This window comes from Pseudonaja textilis, chromosome 1 (assembly GCF_049901715.1).
Source record: "Pseudonaja textilis isolate UNSWEBS1 chromosome 1, rPseTex1.2, whole genome shotgun sequence".
Classification (NCBI taxonomy): domain Eukaryota; kingdom Metazoa; phylum Chordata; class Lepidosauria; order Squamata; family Elapidae; genus Pseudonaja; species Pseudonaja textilis.
In genome coordinates, this window is record NC_141990.1 from 326,461,854 (window position 1) to 326,477,949 (window position 16,096).

At 45.0% G+C, this 16,096-nt stretch overlaps 1 protein-coding gene across 1 annotated transcript; it reads right to left on the minus strand.

The window, feature by feature from the left end:
• Positions 1–273: 273 nt before the first annotated feature.
• LOC113435286 (uncharacterized) lies at positions 274–14,026 on the minus strand. The gene is made up of 5 exons (XM_026699010.2): positions 13,911–14,026; positions 10,578–10,721; positions 7,139–7,854; positions 5,312–5,469; positions 274–2,985 (listed from the first exon to the last, which is right to left on the minus strand). Exons 2-5 carry the CDS (start codon positions 10,693–10,695, stop codon positions 2,796–2,798), a joined length of 1,182 nt encoding a protein of 393 aa, XP_026554795.2. The 5' UTR covers positions 10,696–10,721; positions 13,911–14,026; the 3' UTR covers positions 274–2,795.
• Positions 14,027–16,096: the final 2,070 nt, after the last annotated feature.

The following is a 16,096-nucleotide window of genomic DNA, read 5'->3' on the forward strand; positions in this document are numbered from 1 at the left end:
TGCCATAACCAGTGGTCCCCAACCTTTTTTGTGCCGCAGCCCGGTACCGGCATCACAAAATCATCCGCGGCCCGGTACCAGCATCAGCACGCATGGCAAGGCGAGCCGAGCGACCGGCCAGCCAGCCGCCCCCGCTTCTCCCGCCTCCTTCAACTCCTCCTTTGTACCTGTGTCGATGGGCTTCGGGACGGCTTGGGATGGTCGCTCGGCTCGCCTTGCCTTGGTGCTGAAAGAATCCTCGCGCCTTAGTTTTGTTCGAAGCCGCCCCCAATGAAACTAAGGCGCGAGGATTCTTTCAGCACCCAAACGCCGCTTTCTACCTGGAAAAGCTCACCGGAAGCACTTTTTCATCAAAACAAGATGGCGGCACCTAGCAAACCGGCGGCCCGGTAGAAATTGTTCCATGGACCGGTACTGGTCCCCAGACCAGTGGTTGGGGACCCCTGCCATAAACAGTTAGGAAAAAAAACAACCACACGAGAAATTGGCAACCTTCAACTTTATCCCAACAAATACATCAAAATATGTTCTTTGAAAAATTGGCAAACAAACAGAGACAAGTTTACCCTTATTATTATTTTTTTAAAAAAGTATTATGACTGTTTAATGGGGAAATCGCCAAACCAGCTTGTCCTGCCCCCCTCCACTTTTACAATTCTTGATTAGGTTGCATTTCAACCAAATTTGAACGCTGTACGCATCCTCCGAGGAGCTGTGTAATTTGTGGGTTGCAACATACGCCTGGCATCTTATAAGGTAGATCAGTAGATACCATTTATTTATTTATTTATATCCCGCCTTTATTATTTTGAATAAATAACTCAAGGCGCTGAACATACCTAATACTCCTTTCTATTTTCCCTTCAAGCAATAGCAGACTTACATATCGCTTCACAGTGCTTTGCAGGCCTCTCTAAGCGGTTTACAGAGTCAGCCTCTTGCCCCCAACAGTCTGGGTCCTCATTGAGGATGGAAGGCCGAGTCAGCCTTGAGCCTGGTGAGGTTTGAACTGCCAAATTGAAGGCAGCCGGCAGGCAGCAGAAGTAGCCTGCAGTACCGCACTCTAACCACTGCGCCACCGTAGCTCATCCAACAACTACCTGGTGGGGTGGGGTGTGATGGGCTGAGAGAGTGTGACTCGCAAACTTCTAGAAGGAATTTTGAAGGTGAGGCATGGATGACTTTGATAAAACAGAATATAGGTAATTCAGGGTTAAACTGGGGAGTCCTTGGTCTTGTTTCCTTGCAGACGTTTCATTGCCAATCTAGGTAACATCATCAGTGCTCTGTACCTTCATAGCTTCTCAGGGAAGTCCAGTAATTTCAACCCCCAAAATTCCAATATAGTGCACTTGAATAGTTAGCTAACCTTTCTCTATTTCCTCAGGCCTTAGGAAGAAAGCTTCATCCACGTGAGAACACGTCGAAAAATCTTGAATGCAAAGCAGTATTAAAGGAGAAACGGTCTTCCTGGTGATTTAAGTGACTTTTTCTGAGACAGCTGCAGTTTGGAAGCAGGAGCCACCCCTAAATCGTATTGCATGCTGCAGGATGGGCCCGATAATGGTTCTTAACAGTCTCCAAAGTTTTCCAAAACTTAGGAAAGGAGGGTAGAGAAATCCCAGGCCTGCCTCTGTGATGTCACATGGCTTCCTTTAATGGTTGCGTTGGGACTTTTCCCCCCGTACCCTGTCTCCACTGTTGAGTTCATCCCAGCCAGGACCATCGAAAGACAGACCGGCTGGTTTTATGTACAGGCAGTTTTCGACTTGCAATCCTTCGTTTCGTGTCCGTCCGATGATATGACAGCACTGGAAAAAGGGACCCATGACCGGTTTTCATATTTATGACCTTTGCAGCATCCCCATGGTCATGTGATCAAAATTCGGACACTGCCAACTGGCGTGTATTTATGAAGGTTGCAGTGTCCCTGGGGTCATGTGATTCCCCTTTTTGCGATCTCCTGACAGGCCAAATCAATGGGGAAGCCAGAATAGCTTCACAATCACGTTATTAGCAATAGCGCTTAAGACATATATACCGCTTCACAGCGCTGTACAGTCCTCTCTAAGCGGTTTACAGAGTCAGCATAATTGCCCCCAACAATCTGGGCCCTCATTTGACCCACCTCCGAAGGATGGAAGGCTGAGTCTGGTGGGATTTGAACTGCCAAATTGCGGGCAGCCAGCAGGCAGCAGAAATAGCTTGCAGTACTGCACTCTAACCACTGCCCCACCCAGGCTGTACTAACCGAACAACCGCAGTGGTTCAGTTAACAACCGTGGCAAGAAAGAGTGTAAAATGGGGCAAAATTCACTTAGCAACTGTCTCGCTTAGCAACATAAATTTGGCACTCAGTTGTGGTCGTAAGTCGAGGACTACCTATCGTTGGGAATACCACCACCTCCGCTCCACAGCATTCTATGAAATTTAGGTTTGATTCTTCGAGATTAGCGCATCCAAAGCCAAATTATTGTAATATTTCGTTATAGCAGGAAATGGTATGTTAAAATATTTCTCTCGTTGGGCAGACAAGAATGTATCTGCTGAACAAAACTCCGTATTGGTGACAGGAAGGGCATCCGGCCATTAAACCCTGCTAGCTCCATTCAGTCGCCCAGACTCCACCCCCGCAAGGGATTATGGGGTTGTTAAATGATGATGATGGTATGAACTGGTACAGGTGATGGCTTCCCAGCCTTTGAATGTGTTTCTATGGGAATCCAGGCCCTGAAAGGAGTGGATTGTTTTTTTTTTTTGGTCTTAATCCAACAGGATTCTTCTAAGGTAGCAGCTCAAGGTCCTGGGGCCACCTGTAACACACCTGTACCTTGAGGAAAGCTGTTGCGATTCCTGATCAATCGAATTAACCTGTTCTTGGCAGTCTCCATATCAGTGACCTCAAATGCCTTCTCTCCCACGTCTGTTTTGCCATATTTCCAGGACTGAATCGGAGGACGCTCCAGGAAGTCGTTCCGTTTTTCCCTAAAAAACATGGGCGAGGAAGAGAGAATTTGTAGGAGGAAATTCATAAAATCAGCCCTATTCTTTTCACTGTACGCACAGTCCTCGATTTACAACTGAAATGGAGCCCTGAATTACGGTCATAACTCATGCCAGTTGTTAAGCAGGTCCCCCTCCCACTCACCTGATTGTTCTACCAGGTTTGTTTGTTTTGCAGCTGTCATTAAATGAATCCATGGTTGTGAAGCGAATGAGGTGGATGTTAAATGAATCCATTGTGATCCAATGAGCCGCGGTGGCGCAGCGGTCAGAGTGCAGTATTGCAGGCTACTTCTGTTGACTGCCGTCTGCCTGCAATTTGGCAGTTCAAATCCCACCAGGCTCAAGGCTGACTCAGCCTTCCGTCCTTCCGAGGTCGGTCAAGTGAGGACCCAGATTGTTAGGGGCAAACAGGCTGACTCTGTAAACCGCTTAGAGTGGGCTGCAAAGCACTGGGAAGCTGTATATACGTCTAAGTGCTAAGTGCTACTGTCCACAGTGGAAACCAGAAATAAACATCAATATGGCCAAAAACAGAAGTCAAGAGCAGTCCCGTGACCGGAGGATGCTGCAAAGAGCCGTAAATGAGAGCCAGTTGCCAAGAATCCAAAAACATTATCACGTGTGGGGGACAGGTGTCGAAACTTTGAATCTTGGTTGTGAATAGTAGCCATGGGGAGGTCTGTTGTGATTCAAACAGTTGCTAAGTAACCAGTCGTAAATCGAGGACTACCCATAATGTTCTTGCCTTTGCTGATTCCATCCCATCCACCTTGCAAATTGGAGCAGAACAAAGGGGTCACATTTCACAAAGCCTCCCTGTTTTTGCAGCGGCCTATCGGATCGGACAAGGGGTTGGACTAGATGACCTACAAGGTCCCTTCCAAGTCTGTTAGGGGTGTCTTTGAGGATCCCAAAGGTGCTGTTCCTAAAGGCAACTGGACTTCCTCGATTTTTCTCCTTGGAAAACATTTTGCTTCTCATCCAAGAAGCTGCTTCAGTTTTATCTCCTGCCGAAAACTCAAGATAGAAAAATGGAAGTGAAAACAGCCTGAAACTTTGCTGTCCAATTCAGCCATTTTGCTGCTTAATATGGGCGTGCGACTGCTGGCTTACGACCGTTTCTCACCCTTAACAGTCATTGCAGCATCCCCACAGTCACATGATCAAATTCAGACGTTTGGCAACTGACTCATATTTATGACGGTTGCAGTGTCCCCGTGTGTGTGTGCGTGTGTCACATTTTGCGACCTTCTGACAAGCAAAGTCAATGGAGAAGCAACTTAACAACTGTGTTCCTAACGTAACATCTGCAGGGATTCGCTTAACAACTGTAGCAAGAAAGGTTGTCAAATGACAGAAAGGCCCCTCAGCAACTGGCTCGCTTAGCAACAGACATTGGGGGCTCAATTGTGGTCGTAAGTCAAGGACTACCTGCAATGGATTTCCCACCATTCCTGTTGGCTTTTTGCTGAATGCTTTGCATTGCTCACCAGTGGTGGGGTTCAAAAACTTTTACTACCGGTTCTGTGGGCGTGACTTGGTGGGCATGGCAGGGGAAGGATACTGCAAAATCCCCCTTCCCTCCCCACCCCACTAGCCTGCTTTCCAGCTCCGTTCTCCTGTGCAGGGCAACCAAAGGAGACCCAGCTGATCAGCTAGGACTCAACAGGAGGCGGAGAATAGATGGGGGCAGGGCCAGTCAGAGGTGGGATTTGCCAGTTCTCCAAACTACTCAAAATTTCCGCTACCGGTTCTCCAGGACTGGTCAGAACCTGCTGGATACTGCCTCTGTTGCCCATGTCCCCCAAGACAGACCCCCCCCCACCTCCAAGCCAAACACCCAGTTTGTGGGAACGCAACCAGCCTGAGCGAAAAGTCTCTCCCTGACTCCCCAAAAGCTTTTTGAGTTCTGACTGAACCGTGAGGAGCTACATCAGAACTGGAGAAGCTTCTTGGATGAGAAGCAAAAGGTTTTTTGGTTTTTTTTTTAAAAGTCAAGAAAGTCCCTTTGCTTTTTGGAAAAGCACCTTCCGGACAACCCTGACCTGGATGGTTGAGAATCTCCATAGGCGCCCCTTTGGGGACCATACCCCTGTGGGCATTGTGTGCCAGGGCCAGCCAGGCAGTGGATAATGGAACAACAGGTCCAGGATAAGCAATGGAAGATGGGGCTGGAGGAGATTGCTGGAATAACAGCTTCAGACAAACGGATGTGATGACTGTTCAGCCTGCAAAAAAGTGCCAGAAAGATGGAAGAGGAGGAGGAGGAGGAGTTGAGGAGGAGGAGAAAAGGGCCGATTCTTACCTTTGATCTGACTGACATGCATTGCTCCCCAGCAGCTCTTCCCGCAAGGAATGCAAGACTTTTGCGATCAGCAGATGGTTGCTACTCGTTGTCCTTTCCTGCAGCTTTTGCAAAAGCAGTTGGGTGGGAAGTTGAAAATCCGGGGAGGAATCCGTGGGCTGGGGAAAGGGAAAGCAGAAAGTTGGCTGCAGGATTTGTCTGGGCAAACCAAGCGGACTTCTGTATTTTTAAATCCCTTTTCCCTGACTAATACAGGGAGTCGAACGTAGCAGAGCTGTTCTACCTTCCTGTATAGAGAATAATAGAATTGGGAGAGACCTTGGAGGTCTTCTAGTCCAAGACTCCTTGCTCAAGCCGGACTCTCCATCTCATTTCAGACAAGTGACTGTCCGAGTTGCTTTTTGAAAGCCTCCAACGATGGGGCGCCCACAACTTCTGAAGGCGAGCTGTCCCATTTTGGTTGCTTGCTCTCGGCAATTTCTCCTTAGTTCTAGGCTGCTTCTCTCCTTGGTTAGTTTCCATCCATCCTTTCTCGTCCTGCCTTCAGTTGCTTTAGAGCAGGGGTCCCCAAACCTGGGCCCTTGAAGACTTGTGGACGTCAACTCCCAGAATTCTCCAGCCAGCTATCCACAGGAAGTCCACAAGTCTTAAAGTGGCGAAGTATGGGGACCCCTGCTTTAGAGAGTAGGTGCCCTCCCCCTCACCTTTGCAGGAGCCTCCTCAACATATCTTCAACTTATGACCACAACTGTCAATGGAACTTTTGTCGCTCAGTGATGCAGTCAGGAAATGAGTTGTGCTCACTTTGTGACTGGTGGCTTACGACCATTTTTCACACTTAACAACTATTACAGCATCCCCACAGTCGTCTGATCAAAATACAGACACTTGGCAAGTGAGTCATATTTATGACGATTACAGTGTCCCCCGGGGAGGGGTCACATTATCCTCATTTTGCGGCCTTCTGACAAGCAAAGTAAAGGGGGAAGCCAGATTCACTTAACAACCGTGTTCCTAGCTTAACATCTGCAGGGATTCACTTAACAACCATAGTAAGAAAGGTCATAAAGTGGCAGAAAGGTCCCTCGGCAACTGGCTCGCTTAGCAATGGAAATTTGGGGCTTGATTGTGGTCGTAAGTCGAGGACTGCTGACAGGGAGTGAGAGTGTGGCTTTGTTGGCTGTGGAAGAAACTGGGGAAGGGCAAAGTCCAGCTGGGCAGAGCAGGGGCGAGGTAGAACAAGGCAGAGGGAATTCAGAGGAAGACCCAGGCTCACCCCCTCTTCATCCTAGGGCACGCAGGGAGGAGTGGAGAAGGGAGCAACGTGAGTTGCACGGCTTACAGGGGAGGTAAAGGCCCTGATTCCCTTCATTAGCTGCCACTGGGAACACAGTGTTTGAAAAGGGAAGTTGCGCACAGCAAACTGTTGATAGTAAATCGTGAATTATTTGTTATTGTTGAGACTTATCTGTGTTCCTGGCATCTTCCCAACTGTGTGTGTTTTGCTGGCCTTTCAAGTCTACAATTCCTTATCCTGCCCTGTCAAGTGGTTTGTGTGGATTTTTATTTACAGTTTGTATGTACTTTGTTTTTGGACTGAATTTCCTCCACTTGGGAGAGTTTTTTTCTCTAGCCAAAGGTAACCTGGACATTGGGGGCAAAGTTGGAGATACTAAAGGGACTCTTCTTACTTATGAGGCTGTGTTGCCTTTGTGCCATGCCCTGGGCCAAGACAGACAAGGAATCCCCATCTCCAACCCAGACATCCAGTTTGTGGGAACACAACTGATCTGCTGCCTCCCGTCCCCAAAGTACAAAGGCGCCCACCGGCTCCCAAGGAGCTCCCGGTCCTCCTGGTTCTGCTGGTCTCTTTTCCTGGAGTGGAACATGATTCTGGAGGTTACTCTTGGAGAAGAGAAGTGGCATTTGGATTTGTGGTTGGATAGTCTGGATGGAAGGCAAGGTGATTTTCCGAAGCTGTGTTGATCCTCCTGGAGGCGCCCAAGTGGTTCTTTTGGCGATCTTGATCTTCTTCCTGTAGAGCTTGGAGGCTCCAATAGGAGGCAAGAAGATATGAACTCTGGGAATCCCACGATCCTTGGGGAAGCCAGCAGGCGTTTCGGGAGCCTGATCTTCACCTCCTCCTTCCAAGCAACCTTCATCTCCGAAATCACCAGAGGTGGAAGGAGGACACTCCTCCTGCTGCAGCTGTTTCTCCAATGGTTTCTTTGGCCAAGAGTCCACAGGATCGATGACATTCTCCAGGAGGGGTCGAAGGTCAACTAAGATCTTTCGGGGGGGCTGCTTTTCGGAGGTGACCAAGATCTTTGGGGCTGGCAAAAGTGGTGGATTCATATCTTGGGATCCTGGTAGTGTAGACACTTGTCCATCTTCTGGTGCATTTTCTTGGCTGCAACCTGTCCAGCGGGGAGGCCATTTTCCTTCCCTGTTCTTTTTGTTTCTGATTCCATCTTCACTCCTGAAACCTTGTTTGGATGCTGCTATTAAATTTCTCTCTTGCCTCCTGTTTTTTCTAGTTGTCACTGAAATTAAGAGAGAGAGAGAGAGAGAGAGAAGATGGAAAGAGGATTATTTATTTATCTGCATCATCCTTTTGTAAGCAGGAACCCTCTAAATGTTTAGGTCTTCAACTCTCATCATCCATGACTGATCGCTAAAGAATTACTACAATACAGGTACTCCTCGACTTACAACTACAATTGAGGCCCAGATTACAGATTAACAGAGTTGGAAGGGACCTTGTAGGTCATCTAGTCCAACCCCTCGCCCAAGCAGGAGACCCTACACCATTCCTGACAGATGGCAGTTCAGTCTCTTCTTGAAAGCCTCCAGTGATGATGCTCCCACAACTTCTGAAGGCAACTTCTGTTTCATGGGTTGATGGTTCCCACGGACAGAAAGTTTCTCCTTATTTCTAGGCTGAATCTCTCCTTGTTCAATTTCCATCCATTATTCCTTGTCTGGCCTTCGGGTTCTTTGGAAAATAGCTGGACCCCTTCCTCTCTGTGGCAGCCCCTCAAATATCGGCACACTGTTATCATGTCTCCCCTGCTTCTCTTCACTAGACTAGAGAATTGTTTTGCCCCATAGTACGACTTTTTGTGCCACAGTTACGTGAGTCATTTCAGTTGTTAAGTTAGTAACACGGTTGTTAAATGAATCTGGCTTCCCCATTGACTTTGCTTGCCAGTAGGTCTCAAAAGGTGATCATGTGATTAGAATTAGAATTAGAATTCCTTATTGGCCAAGTGTGATTGGACACACAAGGAATTTGTCTTGGTGCAAATGCTCTCAGTGTACATAAAAGAAAAGATACATTCGTCAAGACTCGAGAATCAAAAGGTGTCATGATCCCAGGACACTGCAACCGTCATAAATCTGAGTCTATTGCCAAGCGGCTGAATTTTGGTCACATGACCATGGGGATGCTGCAATGGTCACTAGTGTAAAAAACGGTCATAAGTCACTTTTTTCAGTGCCATAACTTTGAACAATCACTAAATGAACTGTTGTAAGTTGAGGGCTACCTGTATTATTAGCCTCAATCAATCTGCTGCTAGATGAAGGCCAATTATGGACCATTATCTACCGCTCTATTCCAGGCAAGGTTGATAAGGCAGAGGTTTTTCAACATCCCAGTATTAGGGGTGGGTAGGGAGGAATGAATTCCTCAGGAGTTTCCATGGCTTGGAACTTGGAACTTGGATTTTCCCACCTTTGATCCAGACCCCATCATTTATATCACAACGGTTCTTTGCTAAGGAGTATACACAAAGGAGTATATACAACACATCTGGCCAGAGATGATACATAGCTGGTGTCTTTTTCATCTGTACATACTACTCAGAATGAACCAAAGTGTCAAAATATCAATCAATAGCTAATATAAGTAAAGGTAAAGGTTCCCCTCGCGCATACGTGCTAGTCGTTTCTGGCTCTAGCGGGCGGTGCTCATCTCTGTTACAAAGCCGAAGAGCCAGCGCTGTCCAAAGACGCCTCCATGGTCATGTGGCTGGAATGACTAAACGCCGAAGGTGCACAGAACACTGTTGCTTTCCCACCAAGGTGGTCCCTATTTTTCTACTTGCATTTTCTAACGTGCTTTCAAACTACTAGGTTGGCAGAAGCTGGGACAAGTAACAGGAGCTCACTCCATTATACAGAGCTAGGGATTCAAACGGCTGAACTGCCGACCTTCCAGATCGACAAGCTCAGCGTCTTAGCCACTGAGCCGCCACATCCCTTTCTAATACAGGTAGTTCTTGACTAATGACCACAACTGAGCCCAAAATTTCTGTGGCTAAATGAGACATCTGCTAAGTGAGTTGTTTTTCCCCATTTTACAACCTTTCTTGCCACCATTGTTAAGTGAATCATTGCAATTGCTAAGTTAGTAACACACGGTTGTTAAGTGAATCTGGCTTCCCCCTTCACTTTGCTTGCCAGACGGTCACAAAAGGGAATCACATGACCCCCCCCGGAACCCTGCAACCGTCATAAATAGGAGCTGGTTGCCAAACAGCTGAATTTTGATCATGTCACCGTGGGAATACTACAATGGTCGTTAAGTATGAAAAACAGTCATAAGCCACTATTTTCAGTTTGAAATGTCACTCCAGTCAGGGAGTCTGGAGAGGACTCAGACGAGGATCCTGCATCCAATGCAGGGATGGGGCCAGGACCATCTGGGAGTGGGGTACTACCTCCAGAGCCTCCAGAGTCTGGCAACAGCAAGGCAGAGGAACAAGGGGAGCCTGTTCCCAGTGTGCGTATGCGCAGAGCTGCTAGAAGGCAAAGAGCTGTTGAAATAAAAGGGGCAACTAGGGAGTAAGGCTGGGAGGTGATTGCCCCTCCCATCAGGGATAAAAATCAGACCTCAATGACGAACTCTTTGCAGGAAGCAAAGTAGTTTGATAGATTCTGAGTCCTCCTTGAAGCTCTGTGTACTCTGGTCAGTTCTCTTCTGGTACTTCGGTTGGTTTCTGTTATAATTAATTAGAATCCTTCTGTTTGGGGCATCATTCCACAGCACTGAAAGACGTGGGGAACTGTTTAAGATTAGTTCTGGGTGGAAATTAAGGTAATTCCCCGCATTGCATTAAAATAGGTTTTGCTTTTAAAACAAGTTTGTGTTTCATTACGTTTGACGAAGCCTGGGTGAGAACAATTGGGACAACAGCTCAGTCAAAGCGAAAACTGCACACACACACACACACACACACACACACACGCACACACACACTACCTTCGGATGGGATCTTACGCTGGGGAACCTGGAAGACAAGATTGGTCCAAACAATGCGTGGCAGCTTCAGCTGGTCCTGGGAATCCTGGCCTGAGACTCCCACAGCAGCTGCCTTCATCTCTCTGAAGGAGGAAGCTTTTTGGCCTGCAGTGAGTGTAACAGAACAACAGAGTTGTAAGTCTGGAGATTCTCAGTCATCCAGGCCATGGTTGTCCCAGAGGTGCTTTTTTCAAGCTGTAACTGGACTTTCTGGTTTTTCTTTGGAGAAGTTTCAAATCTCATCCAAGAAGCTTCTTCAGCTTGGATAGGAAGCAAAACGTCTTCCAAAGAAAAAAACCAAGGAAGTCCAGTAAGTTGCCTCTTGAAAAAGCCCCTTCGGGACAACAGAGTTGGAAGGGACCTTAGAGATCTTCTAGTCCAACCCCAGGCTCAGGCAGGAAACACTATACCATTTCAGACAAATGGTTGTCTAATTTCTTCTGAAAAACTTCCAGTGTTGGTGCATCCACTATTTCTGGAGGCAACTCATTCCACTGATTAGTTGTACGGATAGTCCTCAATTAATGAACATTTGCTTAGAAACTATTCAAAAAGAACAGAAAGAAAAAAAAGAAAAAGCCTTAAGAAAGCTCAAAACATTCTCAAAGATCCATCTCAATTCTCTTTTTTTTTCTTTATTTTATTATTCTAAAATGTGATACTTAGAATGTACTAAGCAGAATCAGCATGGAAAGTATGTATTATTTTAAGCGTTAAATTTAGGGGAAAGATAAAAAGTTGTCATACTTCAACCAGTGATTACAGGAGAAATATTGTACTAGAAAGAAAAGAAAAATAGATAATTGAAAGAGAACGGACAAAAGATGCAAGTATAATTATTTAAACTGAGATGAAATAAATAAAATAGAATTAAGAGAGTGAATGAAGAGAGAAAATATATAGAAAATATAGAATGTTAAATAAGATATGAAATAGTATATTGAGCATGAACTTGATTTATGTCTGTATAAAAAGATGTTACCCGGGGTAAGCCGCTTTCCAAAAAGAAGTTTTATGTATTTATGTTTTGTGTTTTGTTTGTTTATCAAAACGTTAGAAGAATGTTGGAAGAGAATAATGAAATTTTAAATAAGACAGATGGATATAATGAATATATACGATTTAAGGCAAAAGAAATATAATTGAATAGAAGGAAAGGGAGAAATAAAGAGAAGTTGGGAAAAGATATGAAATTGAACAGATAAGATGAATATGCATATTAAACTGTGCTGGCATGGAAATGTGATAATTTGGAACTATCCTGTCTTTAAATAAGATGTTCTATTTGTTTTCTTTAGAAAAAGATGTCCTATGTTATTATTCCATGTTTTGTTTGTTGGTGTATTGTTTTTTAAAATTAATAAAATTTGTTTCAAAAAAAAAAGATCCATCTCATCCTGGGCACCCCTTTTTTTTTTAACTATTACCATCTGGCAGACGGTACAGGATAATAAAAACAAGGACAAACAGGCTGAAAAACAGCTTCTGTCCCAGGACATTAACTATAATTGAATCATACTGTATAGTCAGTGCAATATTAACGCAATATAGGGGTTTTCAATTCAATTCTATAGAATGTGAAGGATGTGTGTTTGTGTTTATTTTCATGGTCATAATGTATACTGAAGATGGTATTTCATCCCGTTGTATGAGGTGCAATGACAATAAACTAAACTAAAGTTGCGATGCCTCCACCCCCCCCAAGAAAAGATCTTTATGACCTGGTTCCAGAGTTCCCACAGCAGCATTCACGTAACTCCATTTGGAGCACTTGCAACTGGTTCACCTTTACAACTGGTTGCAGCGTTCAGTGCCACGTGATGCAATGTGCGGTGTTTATAGGCTGATTTCCAGCATACAAACATATTAATTCACTGAACAACCAATTACGATTGCAATATCAGGTCAGTCATATGGGTGCTTTGACTCCTCAAGTTCGCGTCGTCAAGTTACGACGGCAACAGAGTCCAAAATTTCTTCTGTTGCTAAGTGAGACTTGTAGTGCGAGTTTTACCCCATTTTACAGCTTTTTTTTTGCCATAGTTGTTAAGCGAATCACTGCAGTTGTTAAGTTAATAACACGGTTGTTGAGTGAATCTGACTTCCCCATTGACTTTGCTTGTCAGGAAAACCACAAAAGGGGATCACAGGACCCCCGGGACCCTGCAACCATCATAAATATAAAACAGTTGCCAAGCAACTGTTCTAGGGGGCGGTGCTTACAGAGCCAAAGAGCCAGCGCTGTCCGAAGACATCTCCGTGGTCATGTGGCCAGCATGACTAAACACCAAAGGTGCACGGAACGCTGTTCCCTTCCCACCAAAGGGCTCCCTATTTTTCTACTTGCATTTTTACATGCTTTCGAACTGCTAGGTTGGCAGAAGCTGGGACAAGTAACGGGAGCTCACTCCATTATACAGTGCTAGGGATTCGAACGGCTGAACTGCCGACCTTCCTGATTGACAAGCTCAGTGTCTTAGCCACTGAGCTGCCACATCCCTTTCTAATACAGGTAGTTCTCGACTAACAACCACAATTGAGTCCAAAATTTCTGTGGCTAAACGAGACAATTGCAAAGTGAGTTGTTCTGACCCATTTTACGACCTTTCTTGCCACCATTGTTAAGTGAATCATTGCAATTGCTAAGTTAGTAACACACGGTTGTTAAGTGAATCTGGCTTCCCCCTTCACTTTGCTTGCCAGACGGTCACAAAAGGGGATCACATGACCCCCCTGGGACACTGCAACCGTCATAAATAGGAGCCAGTTGCCAATTTTGATCCTGTGAGTGTGGGGATGCTGAAACAGCCACAAGTGTGAAACACAATCATAACTCACTTTTTTCAGTGTCATTATCACTTCGAGCGGTCACTAAACAAATGGTTGTAAGTCAAGGACTACCTGTATATATACACCCTCATGCCCAAAGTTGGAGGGCACATTTTGACAAGAAAGAGTTGATGGCCAATTTCTCATCGGATGAATGTTAGAACCTGAACACTTTTAACTGCTACTTCCTTTTAATGATCCTGTCCTGTTGGTTGGGAATCAAACCATCCACCTGTCAGCTTTTGAGCCTAGCCCTAATTTTCACCCGTCACCTCTCACGGAGCCTCTGGAAAGAGACAAAGCCACTGATCGATGTATTTCCGTGCGGTCATCATTACAAACTTCAGGTTTTAAAATAAAATACACCGAGTGGAAAGAAGTAGAAGCAAGCAGCAAGGAGATTTCAGATCTAAAAGACGAAGGGATACACCAATGTCACCTAATCAAAATTTACAGATTACTTACTCTAGGCAGATTTTTATTTTTTGCCACCCGATCCTATGCCAGTGGATTGATCCCCGGGAAATCTAACCTGAGCGGCGAATATTTCTGCAGTTCTAGATCTCAAGAGTTTGTCTTTTGTTTTGTTTCTTTCCACTTCTTTGTGTGCCTGCTGTATTTGAGCGCCTCTAGTAACTAAGCAATGGAGACAGACACACCGTTCCAACCACCCGGACAAAAACCATAAGCCATATTTAAATATCCAATGGGTTGTCTGGTTGTTGGGGGGCTGGGGGCAGACAGAAGGCAGGGGCGGAATAATATTGGATTTTCAGAAATAGATAAGGTTGCCGAAGCCTTAAAAGAACCACGGCAGGTGAGTTTCTTTATGATAAAACATTGCACGAAAACACCCAGCAAAACCACTTTTAATCCAATTACAGAACAGAATAACAGAATTGGAAGGGACCTTGGAGGTCTTCTAGTCCAACCCTCTCAAGCAGGAAACCCTATACCATTCCAGACAAGTGACTGTCCAGTCTCTTCTTAAAAACTTCCAAGGATGAAGCACCCACAACTTCTAGAGGCAAGTCATTCCACTGGTTAATTGTTCTAAATGTCAGGAAATTTCTTCTTGATTCTAAGTTGCTTCTCTCCTTGATTAGTTTCCACCCATTGCTTCTTGTCCAGCCTTCAGGTGCTTTGGAGAATAGCTTGACTCCCTCTTCTTTGGGGCAGTCCCTCAAGTATTGGAAGACTGCTATTATGTCACCTCTTTTCATTAAACTAGACATGCCCAATTCCTGAATCCGTTCTTCATATGTTTTAGTCTCCAGTCCCCTAATCATCTCCGTTGCTCTTCTCTGCACGCTTTCTAGAATCTCAACCTCTTTTTTTTTTTATCACGACAACCAAAACTTAGGGACCCTGGAGGTCTTCTAGCCGAACCCCCTGCTTAAGCAAGCGACACTACACAGAGGTCTCCAAACTTGACAACTTTAAGATTTGTGGACTTCAACTCCCAGAATTCCTCAGCCAGCATACTCTGCACTGATTCATTGTTCTGTCAGGAAATTTAAGCGGGGGGAGGGGAAATCCAGCATTAAAAATGCACAGATCAAATTTGCAGCCATACACATAATGGTTTACTGTGTAATGATTAAAAAAGAACACCTCACATTTTCATTGATGAATGTGATGAAAGAAAGATGCATAATTTTGTATTGGGATCCCACCAGGCTTTGAAATTCATTAAAAGTGAGAAATATAACTTGAGAGTATCAGGGAAAGGTAAGGTATCTTCTGTGTGTTTAAAAAGACTATAAATCCCTCTGCCTTCTGCAGATCTAGGCCTGTTGGAAAATTACTAATTTTCAGCTTACCTTGCCCCCAGTACATTCCCACCAGAGGTGGTATTCAGCAGGTTCTGACCAGTTCTGGAGAACCGGTAGCGGAAATTTTGAGTAGTTCAGAGAACCAGCAAATCCCACCTCTGACTGGATATTTTACAGTATTCTTCCCCTGCCACGCCCACCAAGACATGCCCACAGAACCGGTAGTAAAAAATTTGAATCCTACCACTGATTCCCATGCAATCCCTAAATACGGATGAGAGTAAATACATAGGCCCCAACTGTTCAGATTAGCTAGCAAAAAGAAAGCTTCTTTGTTTATTAAAACAGGGCTCTCCAATCTTGGCAACTTTAAGACTTGTGGACTTCAACTCCCAGAATTCTCCAGCCAGCTATACTGGAGAATTCTGGGAGTTGAGGTCCACAAGTCTTAAAGTTGCCAAGATTGGGGACTTCTGTATTAAAACATCAGCAAAGATCAAAAGCCAGTCAGTGGCAAAACAAGGTTAGAAAGCAAGCAGGCAGAGGGAAAAACATGAACAAAAGATAAGAATAATATATACACAGATAGTCCTTGACTTATAACCGTAATGGAAGACAGAATTTCTGTTCTAAGTCATGAACATTGTAAGTCAAGGCACTCACAAGATTGAGCCAATTTTACTGGTTTTTTTGTGGTACGGCATTGAGCACAGTGGTCATTAAGTGAATCAATTCATTCCTAGGGGCATTTATTTTGCCAGAAACTGGCCAAAAAGCCCGGTTTGTGGCAGCAATGCAACATAAACCATGTCATGCGATTGCAAAATGCTGCAACAGGCCAATTACAACATAAGACTCACTTTGTTATAATCAAAT